This window comes from Stenella coeruleoalba, assembly GCF_951394435.1.
Source record: "Stenella coeruleoalba genome assembly, chromosome: 4".
In the NCBI taxonomy this organism is placed as follows: Eukaryota; Metazoa; Chordata; class Mammalia; order Artiodactyla; family Delphinidae; genus Stenella; species Stenella coeruleoalba.
In genome coordinates, this window is record NC_137149.1 from 931,964 (window position 1) to 947,414 (window position 15,451).

General features: G+C 52.4%; 1 protein-coding gene across 3 annotated transcripts; it reads right to left on the reverse strand.

Moving 5' to 3' along the window:
• Nucleotides 1-3,532: 3,532 nt before the first annotated feature.
• On the reverse strand, nt 3,533-15,062 carry SLBP (stem-loop histone mRNA binding protein). Of its 3 annotated transcripts, none has more exons than XM_079920512.1 (8): nt 14,630-15,062; nt 14,408-14,524; nt 11,310-11,414; nt 8,906-8,965; nt 8,472-8,609; nt 7,759-7,908; nt 6,657-6,738; nt 3,533-4,473 (listed from the first exon to the last, which is right to left on the reverse strand). In XM_079920512.1, the coding sequence occupies exons 1-8, from the start codon at nt 14,878-14,880 to the stop codon at nt 4,357-4,359; spliced, it is 1,020 nt and encodes a 339-aa protein (XP_079776638.1). In that variant the 5' UTR covers nt 14,881-15,062; the 3' UTR covers nt 3,533-4,356. The 3 variants fall into 3 exon arrangements, with proteins under 3 accessions (XP_079776638.1, XP_079776639.1, XP_079776637.1); XM_079920513.1 differs by having other exon boundaries at nt 6,657-6,847; XM_079920511.1 differs by having other exon boundaries at nt 8,906-8,986.
• Between the last annotated feature and the right edge of the window lie 389 nt (nt 15,063-15,451).

Sequence of the window (15,451 nt, forward strand, 5' to 3'; positions counted from 1 at the left end):
GCCAGCCTAGGAGGTGCTGCCACTACCCAGGTCTCATCCACGGACATGAAGGCCCCGTCACACAGCCGGGGGAGGCAGAGCTGGCACCGCAGGGCAGGGCCGCATCCCACATGCCACACGTTGAATGCGCCTGCGCTGTGCCAGGCGACAGGCTCTGGCTACACTGTACAGAGTCGGTGCCTTTTGGAAGGTCAGTCACGGAGCCTCAGTGCCAGCAAGAGGCTTTGTTTCTTCCACCCTACCCTGAGGGAGCATTTTTCCGGAAAACTTCATGTGCATCTTCGAAATGTGAGTTTTACAAAGTGGCTTTGATCCCATTAAAGCCTGCACGTTACAAAGCGAACGATGACAACAGAGCAACAAAACTCCAAAACAAAAAACCCTCAAGACTCTTTTGTTTTGTTTTGTTTTTTTGGTCGCGCTGCGTGGCGTGCAGGATCTTCGTTCTCCAATCGGGGATTGAACCCGAGCCCCCTGCAGTGGAAGCACTGAGTCTTAACCACTGGACCACCAGGGAGGTCCCCCCCTCAAGATGCTTAAACGTAAAATATACAGACTGACGATCGAAAAGGCACACGTCCCCCCTCCCCCCGACCCAGGTTCCAAGAAGACACATTAACTGCAAGGTACTTCCGGTTTGTCAAGTAGCGTCACATGACTCTACCTGAGCGGCTTTTCGAGTTTGCCTACACGGGCAACCACGCTCCTGTAACCCCTCCGTTAACTAGAAGAGCCACCCACACGGGTGGAAGAGCAGCCTTTTGCTTCAGGTGGGCTGCTGACTCACCTGGGAGGACCTGTCACCATCTTCCTCTCAGAGGCCGAGGGACCAGCAACCTGATGTCAGGATCCCGGCGGGCCGGCAGGAGAGGACGACATCACGGCACGGCAAGGAAGCGAGTTGGGGATGGAGGATGACAGCCCTGATAAGCTGCCCACGTCTGCCCTCAGGAGACAGGAAAATGAACCTCCACTGGGAACGAGATCGCGACCAGCCTGGCACCGTGCAGAATTAATCATGCTGGACAAACGTAATGGAGTTCTGACACCTCTGGGTTCAACGTACGAGAGTCAAGAATAAAGACCCCTCAGTCCCAGCCGATGGGCTCCTTGTTACACTCACACGGAAGAACCAGCTTACACTAACAGCACTAAAGAGCAGGAACTCAAGTCTGAAGACCGATTTCCTTGGTGCTTAAGAGCATTGCAAGAATGTAGGTGTGAAGCAAAAGCCAGTAGCCGGGGTGATTCTTCTAGAACCTGAGTCAGATATCACGGCCCCTGCTCAAGAGCCCCTGGCTGCCCACCCCCGACTGCACCCGTCACTCCCTGCTCCAGCCAGCCTAGCCTCCTTGCCCACTACTTAGGGCCACCGCAGTCCACGCTCTGGCCACAAATGATCTACGGCCTTCCCAAGGCCCCCCCAGTCTCATTCTGCATCAGCACCAGCCCGACGTCCCGATCCCGTCACAGGAATAGGCTCTGATGGAGGAGTCCCCCAAACACAGCTGCTGGGGTGAAGGTCCTCTCAGTCTGAAGAGAGACGACTTACGTGCACTCTGTCCCCAGGACCCGCCACACACACACCAACATACGATGGGCCAAGCCTGGGGTAACTGCTTCGGCCGCTCCTGTAGGGGCGGGGGGTATGGGGGGAGGGCTGGTCAGGTCTCAGTCCTGCTGCATCGGTGACTCTCCACGCCTCTGGGATCCACCTGTGAATCACGCTCCCTTTTCCATGAAACGCAGCCTGTGTTCGCAGCTGTGTAGTTTCTTCAACCTGCTTCCTGACACTAGAATCTTGAGGCTCCAAAGGCCTCTTTTCATTCTATACTGCCCGTCCATTTCAGTCCAAGCTGGCAGTGTTTCTGCCAATACGATTCTTTCAAAAGCTTTTTGAGTCTCCTGTGACTCTTACTGCGGTTCGATTCATTAGACAAGAGCCACACGCACAGGTCTCCTCAAAATAAGCCCTTCTCTGCCGATGCAGGGGACACGGGTTCGTGCCCCGGTCCGGGAAGATCCCACATGCCGCAGAGCGGCTGGGCCCGTGAGCCATGGCCGCTGGGCCTGCGCGTCCGGAGCCTGTGCTCCGCAACGGGAGAAGCCACAACAGTGAGAGGCCCACGTACTTAAAAAATAAAATAAAATAAAAAAATAAGCCCTTCTCTGGCTTGGGCTACTGGGGGACATAAGCTTCTTAGACGTCCTGTTGTCTGATACAAAGGCTCTCGAACTTCCGAGGTCCTAACCAAGCATTTGACAGCCACGGCCTCAGCTTCACTGCAGACCTGTCTCCCCCGGCATCCTCTGGGTTTGATCTTTGCTCTGAAGCCGTTTCTTCATGTTCACCTTGTTTGCCACCCAGGAAGGTGGACATAACTAAGACCACAAAGGGCTCCCCCCATCCCCGCAATTAAACAGCCCTTCCCTCTGTGTTCTCGCCTCTCGGAATGAGCCGTGGGAAGTCAGAGGCAGCTCCGAGGGTCTGCCTAGAAACCCTACCGGCCCATCCAGGCCATAGGTCAGTGTTTTCCACCACCCTGTGCACAACAGGGCTGCCAGAGGTCACTACGCAGCAGGGGTCCACTTTGCTTCGGTTCCCAGTGTTCTCACCCGTCCTGGGCAGCCTCCTCCAGGCCCTGAGGCGTCCCCTGCCCCCCCTCACAGCTCTTGTCTTTCTCAAGCAGACTCCAGCCCACACCAGCTGCCAAGCCTCTCCCATGTCTGAGCACTGCTGGGGTTCCATACACCATATTCCTACCCCAGGGCCTTTGCACTTGCTGCCCTCTGGGGTGAATGCCCCCGCCCCACCCCGGCAGCACATCCCTGCTCACACACCACCTAATAGGGCATCTCCCAGCCGCCCCCTGCCCTGCTTCGCTGCCCTCCTACCCTGTAACCTGACACCATATTTGCTATCTTCTGTCCCCAAGAGCATGAGTGCAGACTTCGGGGCACCCTGTCTCCTGTGTCCCAACATCCACGAGGCTGCCTGACATACTACGAGCTCAACACATGTGTGAAACCAACAGGAAGGGGCTTCTGGCCTTTCAAAGCACCTTGAACAAAGTGACCGATGCCCACCCCTTGCTTAAAGGGAGCTCAGCATCACTTCAAGGGGGTGTCCACAGGGCACGAGCTGCCAGGGGCTATGCGCGCCGCTGTGGGTGGGGCAGCCCCTCAGGCGGGCCGTCGGCCCTGGTCTGTCTCAGGACACAGGGAAAGGCCCTGTCACCCCAGCTGCCAACCAAGCAGCAAGCCGAGGCCCCTGGCTTCCTATAAGTCTGTGGGCATACACTCCCTTTAACCAGGAGAGCACACACCGGGCCCACCGCTGACACAGGTCTGGACCCGGCTCCAGCCCAACCAAGACCCCAGGCCAGAGCTGCAAACCTATCACAATGTAGGGCTCCTCGCCGGGCGGGGCGGGGCCACAAGCCCGGGCACAACGCTCCCACCACTGCGTGCCACCCTCCCTGGGCACAAGCCAAGGGCAGGAATCACCACAGCAGGCAGCCTATCTGGCAAGGTAGTAAGTCAGTTAAAGAAGGTCCTTTTTATTTTTGCAATGTCATTCCATACAAAAGCAACAGAAACATAATAGTCTTAACAAGAAGTTTACAATTGAATATTTGAACAGAAAATCTGTACACATTATCATTTACAGCAATTGTACACGGTAAATTAACTGACTATAAAAAATGTTCTTTCTAAATCCTTCTGCTGTCTTAACTCTTGGAGTAATATAGGTAGAAGGGCTACTGAGTGCTATTTACAAGTACCTAATTAAGACCGTATAACTTACATAAACCCCATTAACCTACCAGCTCAATTTAATATCTGACTATTCAGTGCTCTGTACGAGGAAAAAAACCCATCTTGACATACTGACAAACGGCCCAAACCCTAACCCTTTCCATAGATATTAAAGGTATCTGATTATGAGAACACTCGGCCAGATACCAGTAAAGAAAGCCCCGTGAACATATGCTTAAACCCAAACCAGCCCTCTGACAAGCAGCAATTAACGCCTGAAAAACTTGTGGAAAACCAGTTAGGGCACACTTGTCAGGTTAACTTCAAGGATGCGGAGATCAAGCAATTAAGATTGTTGCAGGATTGCCTCGAGTTCAATTTTCCTCGGATTTAGTTCCATTTACAATTTAAAACATGCAAAATGCATTCCCTATACACAAAATTAACGTTTCTTAAGAAAATAAGGCAAGAACATCAATTCACCAAGAGACTGTACACTGTGACAGAAACCCCCAGTCACAAAGGCAGGACGCATGCTTGGTGGGCCACCCGCCCGGGGAGGCAGCGCTGCTCCCAGGGGCCTCCAGGTGGCGCCGGTTAGCTCATGGCTGAGAAGTCTTTCAAGGGTTCAGTTAAACAGGCTTCCAAGTCAAACTCATCCCCCGCATGGCAGTCCACGTGCCTAACTTTCGTAGGGGTGCCACAGTACATGTCCTAGAAAACAGAAGCACGGTCACAGCCGGTCCCTCGGGCACACTGGACTTGCTGCTGGAGGTGCTGAGCAGGGGGCTGAGCGCCTCCCAGGAACGCAGGACATGCCCGGGAGAGCATCCAGCAGATACTGACTGCCAAGCTTCCCTTCAAGCATCTGTCAAACTCCCACCCCCCGCCCCCGCCCCATGAGTGACCAAGTGACCTTTAAGGCCCCTGAGCCACAGCCGCTCACACCTAACAGGAGCCACTGTGTGGACAGGACGTGCCACCGTGGCTCGTGAAGCAATCACGTCACACCGCCGAGCACTTGGCGCTGGCGCTGGGCTGAGGACCGCCCCATCTCACCCCCAAAACGGGGGCCAAAGGGTTCAACCTGAATCTAATCCTCAAGGAGACAGTACGACAACTCCCAACTGAGGAACATCCTGCTTCATAAAAACGGGCCTGAACCCTTCCAAAGAGGTCAACGTCCTGGGGGAAAAGCAGGAAGACTATTCTAAACTAAAGGAAATTTAAGAGACGTGGCAATTAAACGTGTAATCCTTGATTAAATTCTGGGCCAAAAAAGAGAAAAAAAGACCTGCGACAAGGACACTATTGGGACAACCGGGAAACCTGAGCGCGGCCTGGTTACGAGGTAGCCGTGTTTTACCACGGCTGCGTTTCGTGAGCACAGCAGTGATGCTGTGATAGTGGCCGGTGCTCAGCGGCGAACGCGCTGCTCCCCGGTGCCTCGGGCTCGAGCAGTGCAGGCCCGAGCCGGGGCGCTCCGCTTCGCCACCCAGCCTTCTCTCCTATCCCCCGAACGTCCCGCCGGCTCCCACCTCTCCTCGGCTCCCCAGGACCCCCCGCCAGGACCGCTGCCTCTGATCTTCAGGGCCTGGCCCCCGACCCGCCCGTGCAGTCGCCACCCCCTAACTTCTGTGACCACGAGCAGCACATTCAGAATCGGCTTCTTGAGCTGGGACAACGGTCACTCTTAATCCACACCAAGGATACCACCTGCTGAGATCGTCATGGGTTTTAGTCCTGCCCGTGTATAAATATCCACAAAACTGGGATCATCCTGGTTAAGTATCCTGTTTTTATTTATCTTGACGATTTTCCACATTATCAGTTTCAAAAACAACCTGTAGTAGCTGTATTTCTTATGAATGTAATTTGTCATTCCTCTCTCTTGGACATTAGTGTTACTTTTTTTTTTTGGCCACGCGGCTTGCAGGACCTTAGTTCCCCGATGAGGGACTGAACCCGGGCCCGCTGCAGTGGAAGCGCTGAGTCCTGACCACTGGACCTCCAGGGGAGTCCCTGTGTTACTTCTAACACCTCGAATAGTCACAAAGTATGTGGGATGCAGATGGTCCCGAAGACTGGGAGGGCACGTCCCAGGCTTATCAGGGTGACACAGATGGAAGGCAGGCAGGGAAAGGCAACTACGCACTTCCATTTTATATGTTGCTGACCTGTTCAGATACAGTACAGGTTGGTCTTCTATAAAGCATGAGTTTTTCAAACAAATATTTATGAGTTCTAGTTTTTAACCTATTTTTTTTCTTCATGTGCAGAATATTTCCGCATGTAAGTATTGGGGCCGTCTCTTTTAACATAACAAAGGGATCCTTTCACTGTAAACTGCTGCTGTGTATTTGGCTTGTATACGTGCAGAGAAGTCTGGAAGAACGTGCACCCAACCAGTAACTAGAGAATTAGAGACGAGGCAATTCTGTACATCGCTTTTCATCTTTGGAGGTTTTTTCTTCCGAAAACACGTAATTTTTTTAAATTGGCAAATGTGGGGAAACCCCTAGGCCCAAAGCATTCCTCCACTTATAACAACTAGCAGATGATTCCTCTACTAGCAATTCACCAGAACAAACTAGACAGCCTAAAATTAAAAATAGTGACAAAGCCTGCGAACCAGAGAAGAAAAGGCCTTTTACTTTTAAATGAAAATGGTGGTACTGATTAGTTGGATTGAACCCAAAATCTAAAATAAGGCCACTACCTACGAACTCCATCAAATCTGACACCTCAATAAAGTCAGAGAAAGGGGTAAGGAGCCCCTTTTTCATAAGTATCAGAATCAATTTCAGCTTAAACTTCAGTTTTCAGAGGGGCATATGCTGTCAACAATTAACCTGTAACACTCACGCGCAGAGATAAAACAAAGGAAAGGTACTTACAAAGTTATCCTGAGAGCTCGTCCGGGACTCAGAGCTGCTCTCCGCAGATTCCGTCTCCATCTCCCCGAGGTCTACAGGACGTCTGTGCGGTCAGAACAAGCACGTCAGTCATCGCGGAACAGAGCCAGGAGAAGGCAAACGCCACCACGGCCTCGCTGCCCGTGAGCGCTGACACGCATCTCCTCTGCTCCCTGAGGGACCCACCAGCTTTCAGCGACTCCCCGTGTGCCAGACGGACCCTCTGCCCGATCACCTGGCAGAGGTAAAGCAGGCCCTGCAGGCAAACAGGTCTACCCGGCTCGGAGCGCACAACCACCTGCCCGCTCTTGCCCGTGGCCCACTATCTGTACACACCCACAGGCATCCTTCTAAGTAGGAGCGTCAATGACAGAGCCCAGTTGTGGGGGGAGACAGACACTGTGACAAGCCATACTATACACATCATCACTCATCTGTCCAATTTCCTACCCACAGACAGAATGGGACAATAGTGACACCGGGAAAAAACTCAGTGTGTGTCTGTGAGGCCAAACTTCTTTCTAATAAATTTCCCCAGCACAAAGCAGAAACTCCAACACTTGAATGAATAAATGTGTCTCTGAGGGCAGGAGAGTCTCAGGTCGAAGGAGCTGAGAAGAGAGGCCGCACAGACAAGTCTCTCCACCTCCGCACTCAACCGGCATCCCGACCACGTGGCAGAAACTCAGGCCTGAGACCTTTCCAACTAGACACAGTTTAAAAAGATAAAAGTCTTCCTTAGATTAAAAAAAAGACCTTTCACGTTTATAGCTCAACATAAATTACTCACATGCTTTTTAAAATGTTATCTTAAAAACAAACAAACCCCACATATCTCTAGGTTTCCTAAGATGAGTCTGTCCGAGCTACAGACAGTAACGCCAGCCCAGGAAGCACACCCCTCCCTCCAGCCTCTCCTGGAGCCCGCCTAGCCGGCTTTATACACTCGTGCAGAGAAAAAACACACACGAAGCTGTGACCACAGGCGGACGTTATGCACGATAACCTGCCACACAGTGACAGAGCCACTGCGATCACCGCCCGAACTGCAGACACGGAGGACGAGAATGCAATAAAGACATACATTTCTTGCAAATCACATCCTTCTTCCGCTGGAGGATCCCAAAAATGCAGAGCCACCTTCCAGAGTTTGATCTGCTGGTCCCACGATCGTCGACTATACTTCTTGAATTTGTTGGGGGTTTTGGGATGAATGCCAGGCTGTCGAAGGTGCCTACCGGGACAGAGGGATTATCCTGGCACACACCATCCACATTTGCAGGTGAGCTTAAAAGCACTACCTCTCTGCCTCTGCTTTCCTTCACAATCCATGCCCCAGAACAGGACATCTGCACTTCAATCCTGCCAAGCAGCTGGTATACTCTCTAAAGCTCCCTTTGTATCCGTGTGTGTGTGGGGGGAGGGGGGATGCTGCTTACACAAAACGGGGCAAGACTCATATCTTTCTCTAATGAAATCTTTACAATCTGTAACTTGAACTTTACATTTTCCCATCATGTGTTTTAATAATCTTACATTTACAAGACAGCTATGAGTCCTGAGAAATGAAATGTCATCTAACATTCTAAATTATGAAAATGTTATTTATCTTCACGTCCTTGGTTTCTCAGTCACCAACCCATTCTTCTTTATTTATGTAAGTGCCTGAAAGTCATTAATAATTAATAATACACTTCTTAGCAGAACTAGGCCCAGAATCAGATTTACCACCAAAGCAACTCTTTAGACGGCAATGCCACATGACTTGACCAGGACATGCTGGCGAAACAAGACTACCTTGGGACTTCTTTAATATAGCGATCGTAGGCAATGGTGTTCTTCCCATAGTTGATCTGCTTCTGTCTCCTCATCAGGACACTTTCATCGGTCTCTAAGTCGGCTGGCAATGCTGACATAGACTCCTTCGAATCCGAACTGAAGAAAATGAAATGCACGGCACAAGCCTCACTTACAAGACCACGACGTAGGAAAACGTCTGAACACGATACAGGAGTATCTGCGCTCTGGATTCCAAACCATACTAACCCCACGACAGTCCAGGATCTTTGAATATATGGGAATTTAGTACACGATAGATACACATTTCTAATCAGTGAAGAACAGAAAAACAGTAAATGCTACTGAGACACTTAGCATCTCATGTTCAGTTTTTTTTATTAATAAACTACAGATCTATTAAATTAGAAAAGAAATAATTACACAGCATTTACCTTCCTGATGATGATTTTCTCTCTCTTCCAAAGTCATTTATGAGGAGTTTCCTTTTATATCTGAGAGCAAAGTAAACGTTGCTGTTTTTAAAAAGGTATAGAAATGAACACAAAGCTTTTAGAGCTAAGAGAGCCACAGGGAACAAAGCCTCCCTGAGACTGCGGTCTGGTAAGTGGATTAAGTAACAGTAGGTGGCTTCTTTTATTTTCAACCTCCCTCAATCACCTTTGAGGCAAAGATAAAGGTTACGTGCCAAGATCATACAAGGTGCTTAAAACCACCAGGTTCTAAAAAAAAAAACTACTGCCGCCAGTTAAGTAGTGAGACCCAAATGACACAGAAATTTACATCCCTCTAACCCGGAAGGCTTTAGAAAAAAATAAACATGAGTTGAGATACAAAGCTTTTATTTCTAATACCACGATTACTTATTAATGAGACGTGTGCCTGTTGGGACTACTCACCTTCTTAGAAAGACTGCACACCTTCCCCCCTCCCCCCATCCCTTGTGGATTTCACCAGGCATTTGCCTTCTATCACAGCAATGACCAACACCCAACTTTGCAAAAGTACGTCACCAAAAAAGCATAGTGCAATCTAACGTGGAAACCACCTCTAGCTAGAAGCTCACGCAAGTGTCTAAAGGATGTCACGTATCATGGTGCCTCCTTCCAAATCTAAAATTCTCAACCTTCCCCAAGTTTGCCGGGGCACCCCAGTGAAGCCTGGATACCAGGAGATAATGAACCACCCCCTGAGAACTGCGAAACTAGTCCCTGAAATCATTTTCTGTCGGATTTCATTCTTTCTGGAACCCCAGTTGAAAAGACTGGCTTCAGGTATGACTAAAACCCATTTTCAGACCGCTGGTGTGTAGTGTGTGCTAGCCCCCTTGGCATACAGGGAGCTGAATTCTTACCTCCCCCCTTCCTGGTGGGAAGTAAGACAGACCACCATCATCAAAAGCTCGCATCACTTGGGTCTCATCAAAAGCAGCAGCTTTCCATCAGAAAGGGTGTGATCCACAGAGCGGCCCCAAACAGTGCTCTGGACAAGATCAGGCCTGCTTCGCAAGGTAGGACAATTTTCAGAAAGGAACAAAGAGGGGTCCACCAACAGGAAGGTCAAGACAAACAGGGGTCTCCCTGCAGCACATAAGAGCTGCAGACAGTCCCCAGCAAAAGGTGACACTGGGGGTCCAGATACACAAGGACATGATGAGAACTGTTATAACCCTTGAGCAGAACACAAAAACTGCACAGACCCAGTCAAACAGCCTACCGTTACAGCTGGGAAAAATCAAGATCTATATAAACACGAGAACTCATTCAAAACACTGAAGCCCACGGCTGTCAGCTCCAGTTCACCCTTCTATCCAGTCATCCTACTCACCCACACACATACATTCTAATGTCTGAAAGGAATTAAGTGGTCACAACCAACCCCCGCGTGTCCGAGCCTTTCCAAAGAAGGCAGCTCTGGGCTTCCCTGGTGGCGCAGTGGTTGAGAGTCCGCCTGCCGATGCGGGGGACACGGGTTCGTGCCCCGGTCCGGGAGGATCCCACATGCCGCGGAGCGGCTGGGCCCGTGAGCCATGGCCGCTGAGCCTGCGCATCTGGAGCCTGTGCTCCGCAATGGGAGAGGCCACAACAGTGACAGGCCCGCGTACCGCAAAAAAAAAAAAAAAAAACAAAGAAGGCAGCTCTAAATACCATCGACCACTGCAGAGGGGGAGGAAGCAGTCTGGCCCTGCTTCCCTGCTAACAATGAGGACATATTTTCTCTTCAGAATTAAGAACAGACTCTTGGTTCAATATACTTCAATTAATTTCGAGCCACAACATTTTAACTCAACGTTCATTCCCTGGGTTGGATGGCATCTATCAAAGGGAAGAAAGGCCCCAAAACACCAGGGAGAACGTAATCCAGGGAAGTGAGCAGTGGTGAAGGATGCATCATCTGAACTGTAATGAGCTGAGGAAGAGGAAGTGGCTTGGAGTTGAACTTGAATACACAGCTCTGGGTAGGACTGCAAGGGGTTCACAGACCCCAAGTCAGGGACCCGTCCCCGCACACACTCTGGCATTTCTGAGCTGTTAGCAGCGCCACCTCCCACTTACTGCCACCCTGGAAGGACAGCCCCAAGACACCGGTTCTCAAATTTCAGTGAGCAGACTCATCTGAAGGGCTTAAGCCAGGGCTGGGCCCCACCCAGTTTCCCATCCAGCAGGCCTGGGGTGGGGCCTGAAAACCTGCATTTCCAACAAGTTCCCAGGAGCTGCTGATGTGGCTGGTCTGGGGCCCACCAGACTTTTAAAAACCACCACTCTAAGATATGCCTCAAATTTAATATATAATTTAAAACACCAGAGATAACATTTCAAACTGGCCTGAAATGCATACCTTGCAATTTCTTTGTTAACTCTAGTCCTCATTTCATCTTCTTCGACTGCACTTGCCCAGTCTGAACATCTAGAACGGGGCTTAGGGCCTTCGGGAGTAGTAAAGCTGCAATAAAACGAAAACGCACATTTGAACCATGACACAACTTTCAGTTTCCTTTCAAACCGTGCATCAGGAAATGTTCTGAGGTTGTTTGGAGAGTGCCAAGAAAACGGGCTCCAGAGAAATCTCTGCTCCATGACTTACTAGCTCACCGAGTTCCGGCAATTCGTCTGAAGCCTCCTGGGCTCTGTTTGTTAAACAACTACTGTGTGCCAGCGCAGGGGAAAGGCAGACAGAGTCAACAGTTATCATCGGCACCAAGAAGTGTACCTATCTAGTACAACTTCTTTTATTTACAAAAAGAGGGGTGTTTTTTAGAATTTTAAAAAAGATTTCAGCTAATACATTTTTAAGCTAAGCAGAGTGACCAGCACCTAATAACTGTGGCTACTATTTACTTCTAGATGCGCACAATTAATGGCTCAGGATCTATCACATCATAATTAAAATGGGGGGGGACAAAAATGTACTTCAGAGTTCTTACTGCATTGGGACTTAGTCTACAGGTAAAGGTGCCCCCTAGAGTTGGGTTAAATTTAATCTAGAAGCTCAGTTCTATCTAGAGCTCAAGGAAATCTTTAGTCAAGTTCAGGCAATTTGAACTTGATGCCAAGAACTCTGGCAGTTAGAATTGTTGCTACATCTGTTAGTTAGAGATTAGATGTAAACTTACATTTTTACTTTTCCTCCTCAACTTTCTACTGGCCATCACTGGTATATCGAAAGTGGAAACTAACTTCAACTGCATCAGTAAGCGACTTTATACATTCTAGCTGGAAACCCAATGACATGCTTTGAAAATGCAACAGCAATAACAAAAAAGTAATCCCTTTATGTAATTATCATTTCTCTCCTTATAATTACTCCACCCATAGAAACTCAAATTGGATCTGCAAAAATAAATTTCCACAGTCTAAACATGGTTGGCAGGGTCTGAAATCAAATTAATGGACAAATTAAAATGACTCAGTGACTGTATGGTAGATACAGAAGAGAACCAAGTGGAGGCCTGTCTAGGGTTAGACGTCAACATCCTCACTAGTGTATCAAGAGGTCCAGGTCTGGGTTTCCCGGCCGTGACAGATTCCTGAATTTCTAAAAGGTGCTTACAAACGACCTTTCACTCCATCTCATGTTTTGGTACCTTGATAAAAACCACCTTTCGTGGAACTAAAATTCATTTCTTAGATTAGGCAAATTATATTCACCAACTCACCCTATCTTAGGACAAGAGTACTTCTGGAAAAGTGCTCAAGTAGAAAACAAAGCCTATTTTACACAATGAGCTAACATCCCTCCAAAGGAACCAGTTCTTGCACCCGTGACGATATAAGTGGCTCCACTCACCATGCGCCCCGTGTACTCCCCGCTGCCACCACAGGGGGTTGTGGGAATAAAAGCACATGCACAGAACAAAGAGCAGGGGCAACGTGCCTAGGACAGGGGCATTCCTGTCAGAAGAAGGAGGCCTGTGGGGTTGCTGTGAGCCAGAGGAGGACACAAAGGAATGCAAAGCAATGTAAGGATTTAACACCTTGTCTGCAGCTAAGACAGAGACCACCGCAGGGCTCAGAGCAGGAACTCAGAGATACCATTGGATCACCTGTTCTTCACATCTAGCCCTAGGGCTGTGAGGGCCTCTTCTCCGTTCCCACCTTTTCCCAGGGAATCTCAAATCCCAAATCTTTAAAAGCCACGTATATTAACATCGGCGCCTCCCCGACCAGGCTATCCGCCCGCTATTTCCTCAACATCTTCTCTTCACTCATCCGAAAACCTTAAGCCTAATCACCAACTCCTTCCCCAGAGCAGGTCTGCTCCACCCCCATCCTCTTCACGGTGGCAAAAGATTCCACAAACGAGGAAGGTCTCCAGGCCAAAACGCTAGTCACCCCCGAGCTCCTCCCAGCACCCACCCCTAAGCCATCAGTAAGCACCTGAACTTGGCAGCTGTCCCGGCACCCCTCGCCCTCCTCTCCTCGTGCTCGCACAGGCCCTGGCGGGGGGCTCTCCCAGGGACCCCCTCCCATCTCACCCCGACAGAGGCCTTCCCTGACCAGCTGCCCTCCACCGGCGCCCCTGCGCGTGCCCTTCAGCCGCTCCCGTCTCTGCCGTCCCTCCCGTGTCAGGGTGCAGGCAGAACGGAAAGGAGATCTAGGTTGACACGGCATCCTGGCCTCCCCAACACACTGCTCAGCCTAGAAGACACTCAAGTGAGCGTGTAAACACGTAAGTGCTGCGACCGAGACTCGCCGGAAGGGAAGCGCCTAGGGAGCGTCAGGGCGGAAAGAGGGGCGTGGAGCCGGTCTTGGTTTGCATCCTGGCGCCCACCTTCTGTGGCTCTGCTGTTGACACCCAACTTTTCTGAGCTGACTCTAGAAAGTTCTAAGTTCGTGGTGGCCCCCATGCCGTCCCTGGAACACAGGAGGGCTCGCTGACTGAGGCTGAGCCCACTTCCTGTTGACGCCCATCACTGAGACGCCTCTCGGCCGTACTGTGAGGCACAGGCGCCGGGACTAGTCAGGGGTGGTGACCAAGGGCGTCCCGACTAGTCAGGGGTGGTGACCAAGGGCGTCCCGACTAGTCAGGGGTGGTGACCAAGGGCACCCCAACTAGTCAGGGGTGGTGACCAAGGGCGTCCCGACTAGTCAGGGGTGGTGACCCAAGGGCGTCCCGACGAGTCAGGGCTGGTGAGGCAGAGGCACCCCGACTAATCGGGGTAGTGGGGCAAGGGCACCCCGACTAGTCAGGGGTGGTGAGGCAGACGCACCCCGACTAGACACGGGTGAGGCAAAGGCACCCCGACTAGTCAAGGGTGGTGACCCACAGGCATCCCCACTAGTCACGGGTAGCGAGACAAAGGCACCCTGACTAACCGGGATGGTGACCCAAGGGCGCCCCGACTAGTCGAGAGTTGTTGGTGACCCACGGCACCCCCTAGTCAGTCAGGTGCGGGGACCCCCCGCTCCGGACCCCGACGGCCGCGCCGGGCCCACCTGTCGGGTCTGCGGTCGCCCGGCGGCCTCGAGGGGCCCTCGGCGTCCTCCGGCTTCCGGCGCCTCCCGTCAGCCGTGCGTTTGCGTCCGAGGCTCCATCTTGAGGCGGGCGGCGGGCTGGCGACGAGACACCACGTCAGGGCGGGGAGGCCCGGGACCCCCGCCCGAACCCCGCCCGCCGCTCCCCAGCCCGGGAGCCCCCCGCGCGCGGCCCGGCCTCACCTGGCGTCGCCGTCGCGGCGGCTCCCGCACCCGTGGGGACTTCGCGGCCGGCAGGCCATGGCGACGCGGCGGGCGGGATTGTGGGGGACTGGGGTCCGGCGGTGGCGGTGGCGGCGGCGGCGACTACGGCGACGACTACGGCGACTTCCCCTTCTCGCGACGCTGACTGAGCGCGCCCCGCCCCCAACAGCCTTTATGGGCCGCCGCCCCGCCCCCCGGGCTCCCGCGCGCGCCGGGCCGGTCGAGACCATCGGGCCCGCTCCGGGGGGAGCCTCTCGGAGGCGCGCGCCCCGCAGGCCGTCCAGGCCGGGCCGGGAGCCGCGAAACAGCTGCCCCGCGTGCTGCCATCCGGGAGGCGAAGGGGCGCCGCCGGGTTGACTGAGGCGAGACCCTCAAAAAAGGTTGCCCCCTCCGCCTTGGAGGCGGCCTGGCCGCCGCGACCCTCGGACGCTGATTGGCCGCGCCTTCGCGGGCGGGGATAGGGGTATTGGCGGGAGATTCGGACGCTGGCGACGCGGGCGCGCCAAGGGAACAAGGGACGCGTCTCCGATTGGCCCGGCGCCGGTTTCGGGCGCTCTCCGATTGGTCGGTTCGGCGGGAACTGTGTCCGCGCTGGCGGGAACCCGGAACCCAGAAAGGGAGGCAGCAGAGCAGCTTCGGGCTGCAGTCTTCAGGCACGTAGAAGCCTGCGGTGACTCGCTGCCCGCGACTGATGCCCGGCGCCGCGAGCCTATGTGAAGTTCCCGCCGCTGAGCTCACTTCTGCCTCTTTCAGAGCCGCCTCCTGCGCTAACGGCTCCCCCACCCCGCACACGGCCCACGG